At 37.9% G+C, this 18,241-nt stretch overlaps 1 protein-coding gene across 1 annotated transcript; it reads right to left on the reverse strand.

Moving 5' to 3' along the window:
• Positions 1-302: 302 nt before the first annotated feature.
• LOC143282158 (very-long-chain (3R)-3-hydroxyacyl-CoA dehydratase-like) lies at positions 303-18,139 on the reverse strand. The gene is made up of 9 exons (XM_076587705.1): positions 18,055-18,139; positions 13,573-13,689; positions 12,852-13,022; positions 12,020-12,086; positions 11,173-11,283; positions 9,999-10,126; positions 8,794-9,013; positions 7,150-7,281; positions 303-4,168 (listed from the first exon to the last, which is right to left on the reverse strand). The coding sequence occupies exons 1-9, from the start codon at positions 18,136-18,138 to the stop codon at positions 4,071-4,073; spliced, it is 1,128 nt and encodes a 375-aa protein (XP_076443820.1). The 5' UTR covers position 18,139; the 3' UTR covers positions 303-4,070.
• Positions 18,140-18,241: the final 102 nt, after the last annotated feature.

Raw genomic sequence — 18,241 nt, forward strand, 5'->3', positions numbered from 1 at the left:
TTCGATAGGAAAAACAAATAAAACTGCACGTAGGAAAAAATACAAAAAGATGGGTGGCGCTGCAGTGTAGCGACGCGCTCTCCCTGGGGAAAGCAACCTGAATTTCACACAGAGAAATCTGTTGTGATAAAAAGAAATACAAAATACAAATACAATATAAATATATATACATATATATATATAGAGAGAGAGAGATGAAAAGAAAAAAAACAGAAAAGGAAAGAAAGACCAAAGGTTTGAAAACTGCAAGTTTTAACAAAATTACCACACACTAACTGCCCATGCGACAAAGAAAGTTACAGTCAATGTTACCAATGCTGAATTTATTAATACAAAATCTGTGGAGTTGCAGTCAATGTCCAGTTCATGGCAAAGGATTTCTGATTTTGCCTGACCCTATTCATCAAATCAAATTCAGACTTTTGATCACAAATAAAAAGTGGAAGCTCAACAATGTCTGCCAAGTATTTCCTGAAATAAAAAACATGATAAATACTGAAAATACTAATACAGTAATCAAGATTTATCTACTCAGAAACCTGTCAATATGATAATCAAGATTTATCTATTCATGAAACTGTTAGTTGGAAATATTCATCAAATCTGAAAACTGTCAGATTCTAGGAGGTTAGATCGATATTTGTGCCTTCTATCCATCCATTTATTTTCCATGTGTCTGCAGAGGTGTGTGTGTGTGTGTGTGTGTAAAAACATGTCAACAGCCAGGCTGTGTGTGTGTGTGTGTGTGTGTGTGTGTGTGTAAAAACATGTCAACAGCCAGGCTGCATTCCAGCAGTTGATGCAACTCTTTTCAAGCAGTATTTAGAACAGTGAGATCAAGGAATCACAAAGAAATTATATATGTCGCAACAGAAAATGACGGAAAACGAAATGAAACAGCACAGACTGACAGAGCAAAATTAAAAAAATGAAACAAAGTTGACTGGTAAAATCAGAAATTATCAAACCACCTATACACAATTTCCCCATCCCATCCCAAAATTACACTCCTCCAAATTGGAGATCTGGATGTTGACAGATATTGTGTGTGTGTGTGTGTGTGTGTGTGTGTGTGTGTGTGTGTGTGTTCTGCCAGTCATATTTCCATCACATTTCCACTGTGGAATTGCTTGGAAGTATGGCTGAAAGTAAGGCTCTAAATGCAAACATTATTTCATGTCTGGTTTATATGCTTATTTTACATACTGTATGCTTGAAGTATTCAGGTGGTAGGTATGTTTTTTTTTTCAGTTTTAAAGGATTTGGAATGCTTCTCAAAAGTTTTGTGTGCATATTCTTAATTTCCATAACCGGGTAATAAAGATGTAAAATACATAGACACTTGCACACACACAAATGCATGACCAAGTCTGTGGGTCAAATCACGGACTGAACTTTGACTAAAAATGTGTGCAGGTGTTCTCAAAATTACAGGAACATCATTTAAGGACAGCTAATCATGAGCAAAAATATCAGACGTATCCATTCACTGCTGAAAAGAACACATGTATATACTAGCGGGATAAGTTTCATTCCCGCAGTATTTTTGATATTGTCGAAGATTAAAACAACAGACCACAACATCAAGACATCTCAACACTTGCTAACTGAGGGACTCACAAACTGCAAAAGTTTGAAAATACATAATAAATAAAACTTCACAAATATGGCTTGAATCAATCAAAATATCTGGAACTCGGATGATCATCTCCTATATGTGATAGGAGGCTGAGCAAGTTTTTCTGTTACTCAATTATACAACTGATGAACTCGAACTGAGCAGGTATCACAGAAACACACACACACACACAAATCCTCCTGAGAACCTGCAGCAAAATATTTTACCTGACTAACCAGTAACTGGAAAATGTCAGTCCCTTTCATATTCAAAATCTTTCATGTCTGTTTCACACACTTCTATGAAAAATAATGCAATGCGGCAATGCAATGCAATGTCAGAAAACCCTTGTATATAGTGACAAATGATCAAAGGTCACAGAATAAATTAACAAAATGTACACAATAAAGGTTTAACAGACACAGCCTGTTGAGGTCTGAAGATGTGTTTTAGAATATCCTGTTCATGACTAGACCATAGCATTAGACCAGTCAGACACAGCTTCAGCAGGTTAGATGGGTGCAGCTGTCTAGTCAAAGGGACTAAACCAGTGCACACTTTTAGGGAGTGGTTTTCTTGCCTTCAACAGATTTCACACCAGACAAGGAAAACCTGACAATTTATGACAAAGCAGACACAAACCACCACTGTCACTGCACATTATAGGAAAACAGTGTCCATGGAGTCAGACTAGATGGTACTGAAACAAAGGTGGGATTCCAATGTATTCTTGTTGTTTCCCAGAACTAGGACAATACGGTGACATTCTGCATTTGCGATGCACATTTGATGAATGGCAAGAGCAGTGTATGTTTGAAAACACTTTGATTTTATTTTTCCTTTTGCAAGACCCACAAGATGTATCTTTTTATGCATGTCAACACATTTGTTACAATTTTATTTTGAATAAGAAACCAGATAAAATTAGTTGTAAAATTGCCCATAAATATGTATTCAAAAAACAAAAAATTCTTATCTTTGAAGCTCTATTGGATTCACAAAGCTGAAAGTTAAACAACAGGTGGAAGCATCTGCTGCAATGTAACTTCTCCTGTGGCCACTCTTTGATAAATATGGTCTCAAAATTTATAACCAATTATGGACAAATATACTTAAAATTTATGACGTTTGCTATAAATTTAAACCCCAACATTCAGTGGAACTGTTTGCTGAGCCATTGTGATTTTACAATGGTGTGCTCATTGGGACAAAATACATCATATCCAGATTATTCAGTGACCATGATGTGTATGTCTTGCAGAGTTTTTGGACAATAATGGCCAATCATTTCTACATGTATGCTTCAAAGAAAAATATTATATTTCCAGACTTGTGCTGGAAATAAATTCTGCTGTAAATGAATGAATTTAAAATATGATCTTACTGTGGAGAACAAAAGACACATGAACTGTTCACTCTGTTTCAAACTCTTATCACGACTGGAAATCTTGCTTTATCCATGCACACAATATAGTGGATGTTTTATTATACTGTTTGCAAAATACTATTTGCATTAAAGTAAAATTGACAGCCTTCCACAAGTTTTCTGATATATTAAAACTTCATGACAAAATCAAAGAATATAAATTATAATGCCCATATTAACTTTCACCATGCCACTTTCTCTGCCAGATGGTTGCCATATGAATTATTGATCACAACTGATTAGTTACCTTTTATGATCAATGAAAACTATCACCCGTAATTGTTCAGTTTTGTATTTGGTATTTGTTTCATGTGGTCATGCAAGAAATGGATGCAAATGTTCATTTACCATGAACAAATGAGGTCCTTGATATATTTTGCAAAATATAACAAATGAATGACAACATTATAATATCCAATGTATGTACAATTTGTCTGTCAACTTGGTCTACCAGTCTGTTTACCAGTGGTCTTATGAAAGTGGTTTTTTTTCCTTTTCCTGTTTTTCTTTTCTCCTTTATTTCTTTTTCTTTCCAATGTGTTTGCTTCCCATTTTAAGATGAATACATGTTAGAATCAAACTCAACCCTTGTAAAGAGCTATGTCTGTATGTTTTCTATTGCTCTCCAAGTTCATTGCTTTGTAAAACATCAAACTACTAAAACCAAATAAAAATGTATTACAATTTTTGTTGTTGTTGTTCTACACGTCATCCACAAACAAAATTTGCTCCTTTTACCATGTGTAAAGAACAGCTGCTGAAACTGGCTGGCAGCAACAGTCTGATCTATCTAAAACGAGCATACCATGAAAAGTACAGAATGTCAATGACTTGTTCACCTACTATCTCCGCTGTTCTATTCTCCTGTCAGTCACTCATCTCGTTCTTCACTTGGACGCAGACACACATGAACACGTTTGATTTGCACACACAAAAATAAATACACCAAGGTCCTTTGAAACGGGACGTATGAAAGATGGCTGCAATGGATGAGCGCTATGAAGCTGACAGCACTTCATCAGGCCATCATCTTGTCTTCTTGGCCGGTATTCTGGGAGCGAACAGTCCTGGTCCCACTTTCTTTTTCCTCTGCTGGTACATGTGGCGCAGAAGCAAATAGCCCACTGCAACAGGTTTGAAACATATCACAGACTGATTTCATGCATACACTTCTCATATCACAGAGAGAGGGGGGAAAGTATGATGGATATATGTTATGTGCTGGCTTCTAGTTATATAAGAGTGAGAGGCAGAAATGATTGATGGACATATAATCATGAAATAGCTTTATAATTTCTCCAGCCTATGTCTATGGTAGGATCTGAGGAAGACTAACCATACATGATATCAAGGCAGAATGATGTAAAAGTTTCAAGTTTCAGTTTCTCAAGGAAACATCACTGCATTTGGACAAACCTATGTACGCCACACCACATCTGCTAGACAGATCCCTGACAGCAGCATAAGCCAACACACTTGTCAGGCCTAGAGTGCATGCATATATATCTGTGTACCAATCAGAGTGGATTATTTTACAGCATTCTGCTAGAGAACGATATTTTTGTTGCAATGGGTTCTTTTTCAGTGTGCCAAGAGCATGCTGCACACAGGACATTGGTTTATGGTCTAATCCAAATGATCAGATGCTCAGTTTGTTTTTCCAGTCTTGGTAGAAAAGGCAAGAGTGGGATTCAAACCCAGATTCTCATGGACACTATATTGGCAAATATGCGTCTTAACCATTCTGCCACCTTGTAACACTATGTAAAAGTTTAATGCAACACCGCATAATGCTATGTCAAGGCACCAAGGTAACGTCATGCAACACATGTCAAGGTAACAGCGCATAACACTAAAGTCAAGGCAAAATCACATAACACTATGTCAAGCTTCAAGACAATATCACGTAGCACTCTGTCAAGCCTTGATGCAATATCACATAACATTCTGTCAAGCCTCGAGGCAATATCACATAACATTCTGTCAAGCCTTGAGGCAATATCACATCTCTGTCAAGCCTCGAGGCAATATCACATAACATTCTGTCTTCTTCTTCTTCTGAGTTCACTCGTATGCACACGAGTGGGCTTTTACGTGTATGACCGTTTTTACCCCGCCATGTAGGCAGCCATACTCCGTTTTCGGGGGTGTGCATGCTGGGTATGTTCTTGTTTCCATAACCCACCGAATGCTGACATGGATTACAGGAGCTTTAACGTGCGCATTTGATCTTCTGCTTGCATATACACACGAAGGGGGTTCAGGCACTAGCAGGTCTGCACATATGTTGACCTGGGAGATCGTAAAAATCTCCACCCTTTACCCACCAGGCGCCGTCACCGTGATTCAAACCCGGGACCCTCAGATTGACAGTCCAATGCTTTAACCACTTGGCTATTGCGCCCGTCATAATAACATTCTGTCAAGCCTTGAGGCAATATCACATAACATTCTGTCAAGCCTTGAGGCAATATCATATAACATTCTGTAAAGCCTTGAGGCAATATCATATAACACTGTCAAGCCTTGAGGCAATATCATATAACACTGTCAAGCCTTGAGGTAATATCACGTAACACTCTGTCAAGCCTTGAGGTAACATCACGCAGCACTCTGTCAAGCCTTGAGGCAATATCACATAACATTCTGTCAAGCCTTGAGGTAACATCACGCAGCACTCTGTCAAGCCTTGAGGCAATATCACATAACACTCTGTCAAGCCTTGAGGTAATATCACGTAACACTCTGTCAAGCCTTGAGGTAACATCACGTAACATTCTGTCAAGCCTTGAGGTAACATCACGCAGCACTCTGTCAAGCCTTGAGGCAATATCACATAACATTCTGTAAAGCCTTGAGGTAACATCACGCAGCACTCTGTCAAGCCTTGAGGCAATATCACATAACATTCTGTAAAGCCTCGAGGCAATACCACGTAACACTCTGTCAAGCCTCGAGGCAATACCACGTAACACTCTGTCAAGCCTTGAGGCAATATCACGTAACATTCTGTCAAGCCTTGAGGTAACATCACGTAGCACTATGTCAAGGTAACATCCTGTAACACAATGCTAAGCCACAAGGTAACATCATGTAACACTATGCCAATCATCAAGACAACATCACATAACACTGTCAGGCCTCACGGCAACATCACATAATACTATGTCAAGCCTTGAGGTAACATCAAGTAACACTATGTCAAGGTAACATCATGTAACACGATGCCAAGCAACATGGTAACATCATGTAACACTCTGTCAAGCCTCGAGGCAACATGTCAAGGTATCATCACATAACCCTATGGCAAACCACAATGTAACAACATGTAACACCATGTCAAGCCTCAAGGCAACATGTCAAGCCTTGAAGTAACATGCAACACTGTGTCATGGCAATATCATTTAACAGTATGTCAAGTCATGTAAAACTATGTCAAGGCATCATGAGTTACAAAATGCCAAGTCAACATCGTGTAACACTATGTCAAGGCAATATCAAGAGACACTTGAGACATCAACATCGTTATGTCAAGGAAACAAAAACTGACACAAAGTCAGATTTTGTCTCATAACCATCAGCAATGTTTTGCTCTCAGGTAGAAGGCTTCAGAAGGCCAACAAGCACTGGATCTGCAAAACATCATTCTATCAATACAGAACGAAGAAAAAGGAATACCACACATGAATAAAATGAGACCGCTCTGAATACACACACACCACTAACCAGCAATATACATACTTATCTCCACCAAACTCTGTGGGCACAAAACAAACGTAGAGCCAATGGAAAAGAAAAGGCAAAGATATTGCATAGCAATCAATAATACAACATTCATTCGGATGAGACGATAAACCGAGGTCCCATGTGCAGCATGCACTTAGCACACATAAAAGAACCCACAGCAACAAAAGGGTTGTGGCAAAATTCTGTAGAAAAATCCACTTCAATAAGGAAACAAATGAAATTGCAGGCAGAAAGAAAGAAAAGAAAAAAAAAAGGGTGGCGCTCTCAGTGTAGCGATGCGCTCTCCCTGGGGAGAGCAGCCCAAATTTCACATAGAGAAATCTGTGGTGACAAAAAGAGTAATTCATTACATACTCACCCCCTGCTAAAATAAGAGGATATGCAGAGAGCAGGTAGGGGAAGTAGAAAGCCATGTTGGCTGAATTAGGCAGGGAAAAGCTGAAGAAGCCAGTCTCCTCAAACAGAGGAACAGCCATGAACACAACGGTACCTGCACAACAAACACAAAATGGGTTTTCCTATATCGGTGTAAACACACAGAGAATGAATCAAACATATATGCAAAGAGATAAAACAGTACATGCACAAACACAAAAAGGGTTCTCTTATGTCAGTGAAAACACAGAGAATGAATCAAACATTTGTGCAAAGAGATAAAACAGTACATGCACAAACACAAAAAGGGTTCTCTTATGTCGGTGAAAACACACAGAGAATGAATCAAACATTTTTGCAAAGAGATAAATCAACCAGGAAACACTTACATAAGTGTATTCACACATGGAACCAAAGGTTTGTGCAAACAAATAAACCAATATACACAAACAACAGTATATGCACACATGGAACAAACGTTTGTGCAAAAAAACCAAATAAAACCAAATAAACCAGCAAACACATCAGTGTATTCATATATGAAACCAAATATTCATGCAAACAAATGAATAAATCAGCTAACACACACACTGGTGTATACAAAGAAACAAACAAATAAAAACATGTGGCACACACACAAAAAAAAACCAGCTGAAAAGGAGAAAACAGTACATGCTGTTTCAGCCCATTCTCAGCATACTGAATGAATAAGGCCAAATATGTGTAAGAGTGTACTAATTCCACAAGGAGGGAAGGCCGGAAATGAAACACAGGTGCTTGCGTAAAGCTCAACAAAACACCCGAGTCATATTTGTTTCAACAAAAAAACCCACAGAATTAGAATAAATTAACAAACTAATGCAGAAACAACAAATTTCAATCAGAGAAATAAACACACTAATTAACTCTTTCCGGACGAAGGAATGGAATAGCATTCTCCAAAAGTCAAATTCCATCATGCGCTGTACACGTGATTTTGTGATTAGCCAAGCAGAGTGCCACTCCACAATCGAACAGTATGATTGGTTAGTCTGGGATGTGTGGCCTGTCTCACACACACGCTGACAAAGTCACTGACCGGTCGTCTGCTCGCGTGCCAGCCTGTTAGCAAAGCGGCCTCTTCTCAGAATGTTGTGAAGCGAACAAGGCAGTGACGGCAATGTTTTAGGGTTGCCGAAGTACTTGAAATGCTACAAACTGAAGGGTCGGACATTGAAGAGGTGGATGATGACGAAGAAGAAAGCGAATTTAATGCAGAAAGCGAGCATGGGTATGGTGATTCAGGGTGAAAAATTGGCAGTATTTTCTACATATGGCAAAACTGTACAAATAAGATGAGAAATTTGATTTTTTTTTTTTTTATGTAATAGCTCAACACGTAATAAACCAGTTCTGAAAGTTTCATTTTCTTACACAGTATTTTATATTTTTTGTAATTTTTTTCCAAACCCTTACAAATGGGCCGTCTGTTGGGAAAAACAAGGGAGAAAACTTGTCGTCCTGAGTGAGTTAATGGAAAAAAAAAAAAAAAAGAATAAACCTATAATCAGTACATATCTGAACCAAACCACCCCAAAGCCACCCAAACACAGCCCTGCAGCCCCCCACCCCACTTCCTTCCCCGTACCTTCCAGAAGCATGCCCAGAGGGTAGAGGGGTATCCAGATGGTGTAGCGAAGCCAGGTGACCACCCGCAGTTCCCAGCCTGCGCTCTGCAGCATGTAGTAGGGGTATCGAACCACCTCGATGCCCGACCACACCACAAACAGGTAGAACACCACTGGCCGCTCCTGCAGCCGCGGCTCTTGCAGAATCAGCGCAAAGAGGATGAAGTTTCTCCCCAGCACCTGTACGCATCACAAAATGAAGCAAGAAAAAAAGTTAATATCAGGACATTGTATGAAAAACACATCCCAAAAATAAGCAAGAACAGAAAAGTTAATCAGGACTTAGTATGAAACACATCACAAAATAAGCAAGAAATGAAAAGTTATCATCAGGACATAGTATGAAATACACATCACAAAGTAAGCAAGAAAAGAAAAGTTAATCAGGACTAAGTATCAAAAACACATCACAAAATAAGCAAGAAAAGAAAAGGTTAATATCAGGACACAGTGCAACACACATCACGAAATAAGCTAAGCAAGAAAAGAAAAAGATAACATCAGGACATAATCCAACACACATCACAAAATTAGCAAGAAAAGTTAATATCAAAACATAGTGCAACACACATCACAAAATAAGCGAAAAAAAAAGTTAATAACAGGACATAGCATGAAACACCCATCACAAAATAAGCAAGAAAAGAAAAATTAATATCGGGACATAGTGCAACACACATCACAAAATAAGCGAGAAAAAAAAAAGTTAATGTCAGTGAATATACGTTAAATCAATGACCAGACAAGAAAAAAAAAAGAAATTGTAATATATCTTTTAATGCTGTTCATATCTCTTTTTTTATGTATGTGTTTTATCCTGTACATTTTTATCATGGACGGTTATGTGATTCTTGGTGTGTGTTTGAATAGACACAAGTTTTCTCTGTGAGGGATTAATAAATTGATACTGTATTGCACATTGTATTGTATTCAATAATTGTAGAAATAAAGCAATATTGTATTGTATTGTATTCTACTGTATTGCATTGCACTGCATTGCATTGCATCGCATTGCATTGTATTGTATTCAATAACTGAAGAAACTGAAGTACTTAAAAAAAAAAAAAAAACTGACATAATTATGGCAGATATCTAAACCACCCTGCATGGGAAAAAAAAGGGAAAAAAAGATCAACTTCAAGCAACAACAAGCAGGTATGCTTACCTGGGCCAGAGGGGCCACCACACCTGTCCTGACCAGCCCCAGCATGGGATGCAGTGCCTCCAGAATGGCTGCCACCTGGCAAACCATCAGCTGTGTCCCCACTGTCTCAAACGCTGTGTGCTTTGCCTCTGTCAACAACAGGACAGCAGACAGTCCTTTACTAGTGTCCTCACCATCTTAAACGCTGTGTGCTTTGCCTCTGTCAACAACAGGACAGCAGACAGTCCTTTACTAGTGTCCCCACCGTCTCAAACGCTGTGTGTTTTGCCTCTGTCAACAACAGGACAGCAGACAGTCCTTTACTAGTGTCCCCACTGTCTTAAACGCTGTGTGCATTGCCTCTGTCAACAACAGGACAGCAGACAGTCCTTTACTAGTGTCCCCACCGTCTCAAACGCTGTGTGCTTTGCCTCTGTCAACAACAGGACAGCAGACAGTCCTTTACTAGTGTCCCCACCATCTTAAACGCTGTGTGCTTTGCCTGTCAAGAACAGGACAGCAGACAGTCCTTTACTAGTGTCCCCACCATCTCAAACACTGTGTGCTTTGCCTCTGTCAACAACAGGACAGCAGACAGTCCTTTACTAGTGTCCCCACCATCTCAAACACTGTGTGCTTTGCCTCTGTCAACAACAGGACAGCAGACAGTCCTTTACTAGTGTCCCCACCATCTCAAACGCTGTGTGCTTTGCCTCTGTCACAAACAGATTAACAGACAGTCCTTTACTTTACTTTGTATAACACTGGTTGGTTGCCATTGAGCTGTCAAATTTGTCTGCTTAGAATGGTTTGGTGAATTTCTGCATGTTGTGTGTTTACGTAAATTTGTACATTTCATACCTTTTTACTGTTTTATTTTTAACATTTTTAAAACGTGTATATTACTGTCTTCCACAATCTTTTACAGGAAATGTGGCCCAGGGAAAAAAAAAGTCCCAACTGACCATCACACAAAATTTCATGGAGACAATTTTGTGTTGGAGAGAGTGGTGCATATTTTTGTCATGACAAGAAATCACTGATTTTTTTTCATGACAAACAAAGGGGTTATAAATTTTTAAAACAATCACTGGCAGGCAAGGTGTAAGGTATCGATTTTTGGAGAATATGGATGTGCTCATTGCTCATACTCTGAAGCAGTCACCACCAGTCCAAGACCCTTTCATCTACTTACCAACACCTTTTCTGAAGTTGGAAATGATCAACCCAAAGAAAATGTAGGCAAAGCCCACAAACTGGAACAGGTTGTAGGCCACCAAGTAGTTTAACTTGAAATCCGTGGGGCCTGGACAAGATACAATGAAATGTATCAGTGCAAATCAAACATCTGGATTTGCAACACAAATGTAAAAAAGTGTTGTGACTTAACAATCAATTATAAACTTATAAGCCACTTTATTTATTTATTTTTGTTACACGTATAATCAGCCACTAAGCATGACACTTCCAGCTGTACTTTGTTTTCTTTCTGGGGGCCATGCAGTGGAGTGGAAAAGGAAATTTTCTATCTAAAATTACGTTTAAATAACATACTTACCGTGACCCAACTAGTGCAGACTCCAGCAGGGGTCTGACATTCCTGCCTGTGCAAACTACTATCCGCCCATGTGGAGAAAACGAAACTACGGCCGATAACCTCCCGGAAGTAGGTAACCTCCCCTTTGTCCCGCTGGCTAGATATAATTTTTACTGCATCAAAATTATTATCTTCACTTTGAAATGCTTGATTAGTTATCAAGACTCAAAATAATTAGGGGGGGGGGGGGGGGGGGGGAGCCCAGATTTAAAATCCACATTCATTTCCCTTCACAAAACGTTTACTTTTATACTGTATGTATTTCCAACAGTTTTTTTGTTTTGTTTTTAAGTTAATTACCCCGGAAACCTGAAAATTCCCTAGCAAGGGGAGAGCACTTTTTAACAAAATCCTCTGGCACTGAAAGGGTTTAAGCAGCTTGAAAACAATAGTGAAATAAAAATCAGTGGCACAATATCGAAAGAATAAGCAACAAATTACTCACTAGATTTAGCTGTGCCTGGGTCTCCCAGTTCCGCTGTAACCTTCTTTATCATGTCCTGGTCAAACTCCTGTAAAGAAAGCTATTATAAATGGTTTACTTTTAATGATTTTTGATAATTAATAAAGCTGTATACCAAGTGTTACGGCCCTCTTAGATTTATGTTAAAAAAACCCAACAAAACAAATCTACATGTGCATACTGCTTTTTGCACAGCCTCTAAAAATAAAATGAAGACAATGGACACTGAAGAAACACAAAAACAAATAACACCTCCATCTCCTGAGCACGCATGAAATCCTGCAATCTGTTTAACAGCAGGAGTCATTAACTATTCAAGAGTCACTATACTGATCTTGGGTAATGTCATCAGAGTATCTGAAGTTTAGTCATTTGCAATAACACCTCATTTCAATGGCTTGAATTCAAACACATACACATGTACACACAAAATACAAAGACATGAATTCTTTTTTTTTTTTGATAATTCATTCAGTGTACTCTACTATTATTTCCTTTTATGATAATCTTGATATATCCTTGTATCATTTTTCCTCCAGTTTCCTTTTTTTTTGTGGGTGTGGGTGTAAGTGGATGCATGTTTTGTAATGTTAAAATGGAAAATTCTAAATAAAAACGTTAAAAAAAAGAAGAAAAAAAAAAAAGATATGCATGCAGCCGGTAAGCACACAGAGACATACCAGATACACAGAACACACACACACGTACACGCACACAGCAAACACTCAGAGCAAACTCACACACACACACACACACACACACACACACACACACACACACACAGTGTCCATCAGTGAAAACAGCAGTCAGGTACCTGTTGTGAATTGTTCTCCTCCTCTGACTCCCCTTCCACCATGAACTTGTCAAAATCAATTTTCAGCCATGGCAGTTTGATGCGTGCTTCAGTCAGCCGTGGCCATGTTTCTGTTGCTGTCTTCTTGATCTGGAACTCCACACACGTGTCCGTCTTGCGGTACCGGCTGTTCTGTTGATTGGGGAAAAGAAACGTGTATATCTATATCTATCTACCTATCTATGTATATGTAGCTTCATATACACAAAACTTCAACTATTATTCAAATTTCTTTTCTTTTCTATTTAAACATAATAGTATTAATACAAAATGAAATGAAAGATAAAGATTGATAATCAAACACATATCAGAAGCAAAGAATTCTTTTTTAATCAAAAAGCATTAAAAGAAGAAAATATCCAATGATCATAAAGACAACATTAAAGTTATATATTCCTGCCATTGATCTGAACCCAGATGAGAGCTTGTTCTTGGATAAAATTGATAACACACACAAAAACCAATTGCCTGTGTGTTAACACAAAACCCCGAAATGCTCAATGAAAAAAAGAAAAAAAAAGAAGCTTAAGAATGTTTACATTGCTTGCCTGAAACAACTTGATTGTAAACTCTCCACTTCAACATGGTGTCTTCTGGCTCGACAGATCTATTTTCATCTTTATAGTTTGACCACACAACTTCACAAAAAGCAAAACCAATCTTTTGAGCTGGAGTGACTTACTTCCGGATCAATGGGCAGATAAAAAGAAAGCTGTACACTGTACATGTTGTTTCCCTTGACACCATCTCCACTGGCTCTAAATGACAGACTGTCTTCCGTCAGCTGCACTTCTTCATCCTGAAAACAATCATGTGATCAGAAAATGTTCTATACAGTGTAATCCAAACATGACACAGCAGAGACACAATTTGATACACAGTGTCATGAGTAGCTGTTCTCTTCCCAAAAAATGGAAACCATAATGTGTCCTGTAGTTGAAAGTTCTAAAACCAGGAAAATGGAAAATGCGTAAGACTGGGGAGAAAAAGAAAGAAAGAAAAAGAAAGAAGTAAAATGAGCTATATGTTTATACATGACATTGATTCTAAATTTATCTACGTTGACATTAAAATTCCAAAGGATGCAGATTCTGAAGATGTGGGTTAAAACATCAGTTGAGTATTACCTGAAAAGCATACCCATCCATAATTTTGTCTGGAGCCTTTTAGTTTTAGCAGACAAAAGCAGCAGAAAAAAAAAAGTCGCACCTTTTGTCCAACCTGCAGATGAAAACGACGACTCTCTCAGTCACTTAAGCTAATACTTGCCCCAATTAATTCTATTTCATTTTTATATCTTTTTATAATCTTTTGTTGTTGTTGTGTGTGTGTTTTTTTTGTGAAACCTACAACCTCCTCTTTTTCTCCCACATATTTTTTTTCTTTCTTTTTTTCCTTTTTTTGTGGGGCTTCCATCCTCCTATTCCCCCCCCCCCCCCAACCCCCCTCCCCCCACATCTTTCAATTTCTCCTACCACAGTTTTATATTTACCTTTCAAGCGCCACTTTTCCCCGACACACACCTTAACTAATCACTTTCATTTTTTCCTATCATCTGGTGCCCCCCCCCTTTTTTTTTTCAAACCCCCTAATTAATTTATTTATCTGTTTGTTTATCCATTCACATATTCACTTACTTATCTGACTCAGTTGTTTTTTTGTTTTTTTTTATTTTTAGGTTTTTTTACTTGTTTTGTTCATTTTCCTTTTGTTCTTCATTTGAGTTTGCTTTCTACGGCTGACATCACTGGTCTACAGCAAATGTGTAAACAGCTTGAAATATGATAAATAAGACTCAAAACAAGACCCGGATGCCCCTGTAGTTGTACAGAATTTTATGAAAATCAAAATACTAAAGCAATGACAACAGAAAGATCATGCTGTAATTTTGAAATCTGGTGTGTTTTTGATGATTAAAACTACAAAACAGCAACAGATGGAGGTTTTCAAAAACTAGAAATGAGCTCCACAAAATATACACCTTTTTTTCTCTGCTGCTGAATGGTGAGAAAAGAACACTGAAAAGTACCACTAAAAAGGTAATTTGCAAATTTTCATTCACAAGACTATATATTATACTTTTGTATTTGTTATTATCGTGATAATTGTTTGATACTGTTTACCCTAGCATGTTCAAACTCTGTATTTCCGGTTTTTATATATTATAATACAATGTTGATGTTTTCACCTCACCTGCTAATGCTCACATGATAACAAGTTTTTGATTTAAAAATCTTTTGGAGTTTTATTGTTTTCATTTTCAAATGAGAAACCTTATAACTATGCAGTATGCTGCACTGCAAGTGTTTTTCATCATTGCAACTTACTTCTACTGTCAAAAATTTGTTTCATTTTGGTGACTGTATTTCTACAAGCATGATGTTATGAGGCCATACAGAACTAGCACTGTTTTGGTCTTCCACACTGCCTCAGCACTACGAAAAACTGATACATTTACAGTCATTATAATTCAATAAAATCAATCAAAACAATTTGTATACTATATACATGCTACTACCCACGTCCAACTCTTATAAAAACAAAGAAAATAGTTTTTAAAAATAGTCATCCATGCTTGTATATCTTACTACTGAAATTTGATCTCTTTATTTCAAATCTCCATTTACTAAATGACTGTAATCAGAAAACTGTATTATGTTATGCATTGGAAAGAGTGTTTTTTGTTTTGTTTTGTTTTGTTTTATAAATTCAGCACCGGAGCAGCCAGTTTACATTAAGTTTGAACAGTTTCAGTTTCAATCAATGAGGCATTTAAAAAGTACAGACTGATTAATACATATACCAGAGAGATAATACCACATCTGCTTTAAAAAAAAAAATATAGGGGTGTGTGTAATGCAGATGCATCACCTACACACTTACACAACACACTGGTCCGGAGTTCAATTCACACCTAACCACAACACCTTCAATAGTCTTCTTGACCAGGATTCAGTTTGTTGGTAAAGAGTTGGGCTTTGTGTCTATGTGGCTGCAAACTGTTGCACGTGCAGTGTGTGTGTGTGTGTGTGTGTGCACTTGCATGCTTGTGTCAGTGTGTGCATGTGTGTCGGTGCGTAAATGTTTTCTGAGAGAGGCCCATTTTCATCCTCATTTTATTTCAATCATTTGTCTTCTATGAATCTTTCTCTTCCTTATAGTTACATTTCAAAGTATTTATTTGTTTGTCTATTTTGTTTATGTTATTTTATTTTTATGTTTTAAACTCTTTCACCGCCAGGATTGTGTGTGAAAAACGCTCCCCAGCGCCAAGCATTTTAGACTCGAAGCTCTCAGTCACAGGATTCAATTCATGTGAAAACACTACAATGGACTTGTTCACTTCAGACTAGCTCAGGTGACGAAGGTTTGTCCTTGTTCTACTGTGCACAGAACTGGCTGCAGCTGTCAAGCTTTGTTATTTGTTACAATGTGATAAACGGTCCTTTTAACATGACCACTTGATGATTACTTAAGTTGCACATGGCAGCATACTGTCTAGTCTACTACAGTCACCAGCGAAAGAATTAATGCTTTACACAAACCTAGGACAGGCTCATCAGTGCATAAGATTCATACACGAGTCAGGCATGAGCTGCCTTTTTAAAAATTTTTATACATATATTTTTCGTACAGCAGATGTGGTCACTGGTGTAGTGCATATGAATCAACCTGCATGCTCTGTAACCCCCTTGAAACTAAAACTGTCAACTTGAGACTAATAATCCACTAATCCTGAAATTACACAAGAAAATACTTATAAAAGATATATTCTTTTTGGTTTTGATGAGTGAGCGAAATTCATACACCCATATAATTGATCAATCTAGAAATTCCGAATCAGAAATCAAGAATGCAATTATATTATAAGAAAGATCTGATAAAAAATATTAAGAAATTAAAAAAGTTTGCAAACTGGATGGGATGTTACTTGGAGTTATGTAGGGTAAGCTGTATTTGGCACCTTTGGTCTCAGGATGTAACAAAGACCCTTGTCTGTTCCCTGGCCTTATCTAGGCTGGACTACTGTAATTCTTTGATCACTGGACGCCCCAGCTACTTGTTATCCAGATTTCAGAGAGTCCAAAACCATGCTGCAGGACTTATCTTCCGTTCTCCCAAATCTACTCATATCACTCCTCTCCTTCATCCCCTCCACTGGTTACACACTGAGAAAAGAATAGAGTACAAACTCTCTCTCCTGTGCTAAAATCTATGATTGGCATGTCTCCTTACTTTTTTGAGCTTCTGCATTACTACTCTCCATCTTGCCAGCTCTGGTCATCAGGTGCTGACCGGTCTCTTAAAAATTCCCTCCTACAAAACCAGATCATATGGAAAACGCACTTTCTCATTCCAGGCTTCCTCTGCATGGAACTCACTCCTGTTTCCTGTCCATAATGCTGTTTCTTGCCCTTCTTTCAAAACCTTTTGAAAACTCATTATTTCCAGCCATTCAAATCAGTATATAACTCCTTGTCTTCACTTTAATTTTTTGTAAATTTAATTTTTTACTTCTATTTTTACTAAGTTTAAACATACACATGCTCATATTGCTTGAATGGCCAAGATGTACTTGTACGGTGTGTGTGTATGTGTGTACATCTTGTGTGGAGCGGGTGTGGGTTTGTGGGTTGCAGTTGGAAACGGGAGGATTTGTGTGTGCGGGTGTATTCATGTGTTTTTAGCATGCATACTTCATTGCATTTTGCATTGTAAACACCCAGGGCTTTTGTTTCATTATGCTGGCTTACCAAATGTCATTTCATTATTATTATTATTGTACGTAAACGAGTAAACTTTGCATCAATACTTCAAAGAATCTGTCGTCAGAATGGCGTGAAATGAACCAGTGATTCGAATACTCGGTTTTGGGGAAGAATCGGCTTTCTTTTTCAGTCTTTGGCTTTTGTCATATGATGGCTGTTATTTAATCACCTGTGAGAAGAGTACATCGAAACTGTTTTATTAGTAACATACACTCATATGCGCGGACATACACAGAGAGAGATGGTTAACTCCAGAAAATTCCATAGCAGACGATGCACCTAGATCACTGATGCACCGGTGTAAACACTATGGGCATGAGTGCTCAATGTGCAGGCAAATGAAATATATAACAAACCATCTAATAATTCATATCCAGTACAAATAACCGACAAACCTCTGTGTTTCTTAGAGCAATTTTCAGGGAAATAATATCGCTCGTTTGTCCCCAGTAGACGAATGGGCTGAGCGTCTCCGCCATATTGATAACTGTGATGAAATGGATAAATTTTGTGGATTGGTTTTTGTTTTGAACGTGAAAAAAAAGTAATATATTGAAACCACAGTACTGTAATCATATTGCA

This window comes from Babylonia areolata, chromosome 5, assembly GCF_041734735.1.
Source record: "Babylonia areolata isolate BAREFJ2019XMU chromosome 5, ASM4173473v1, whole genome shotgun sequence".
NCBI classification, from domain to species: domain Eukaryota; kingdom Metazoa; phylum Mollusca; class Gastropoda; order Neogastropoda; family Buccinidae; genus Babylonia; species Babylonia areolata.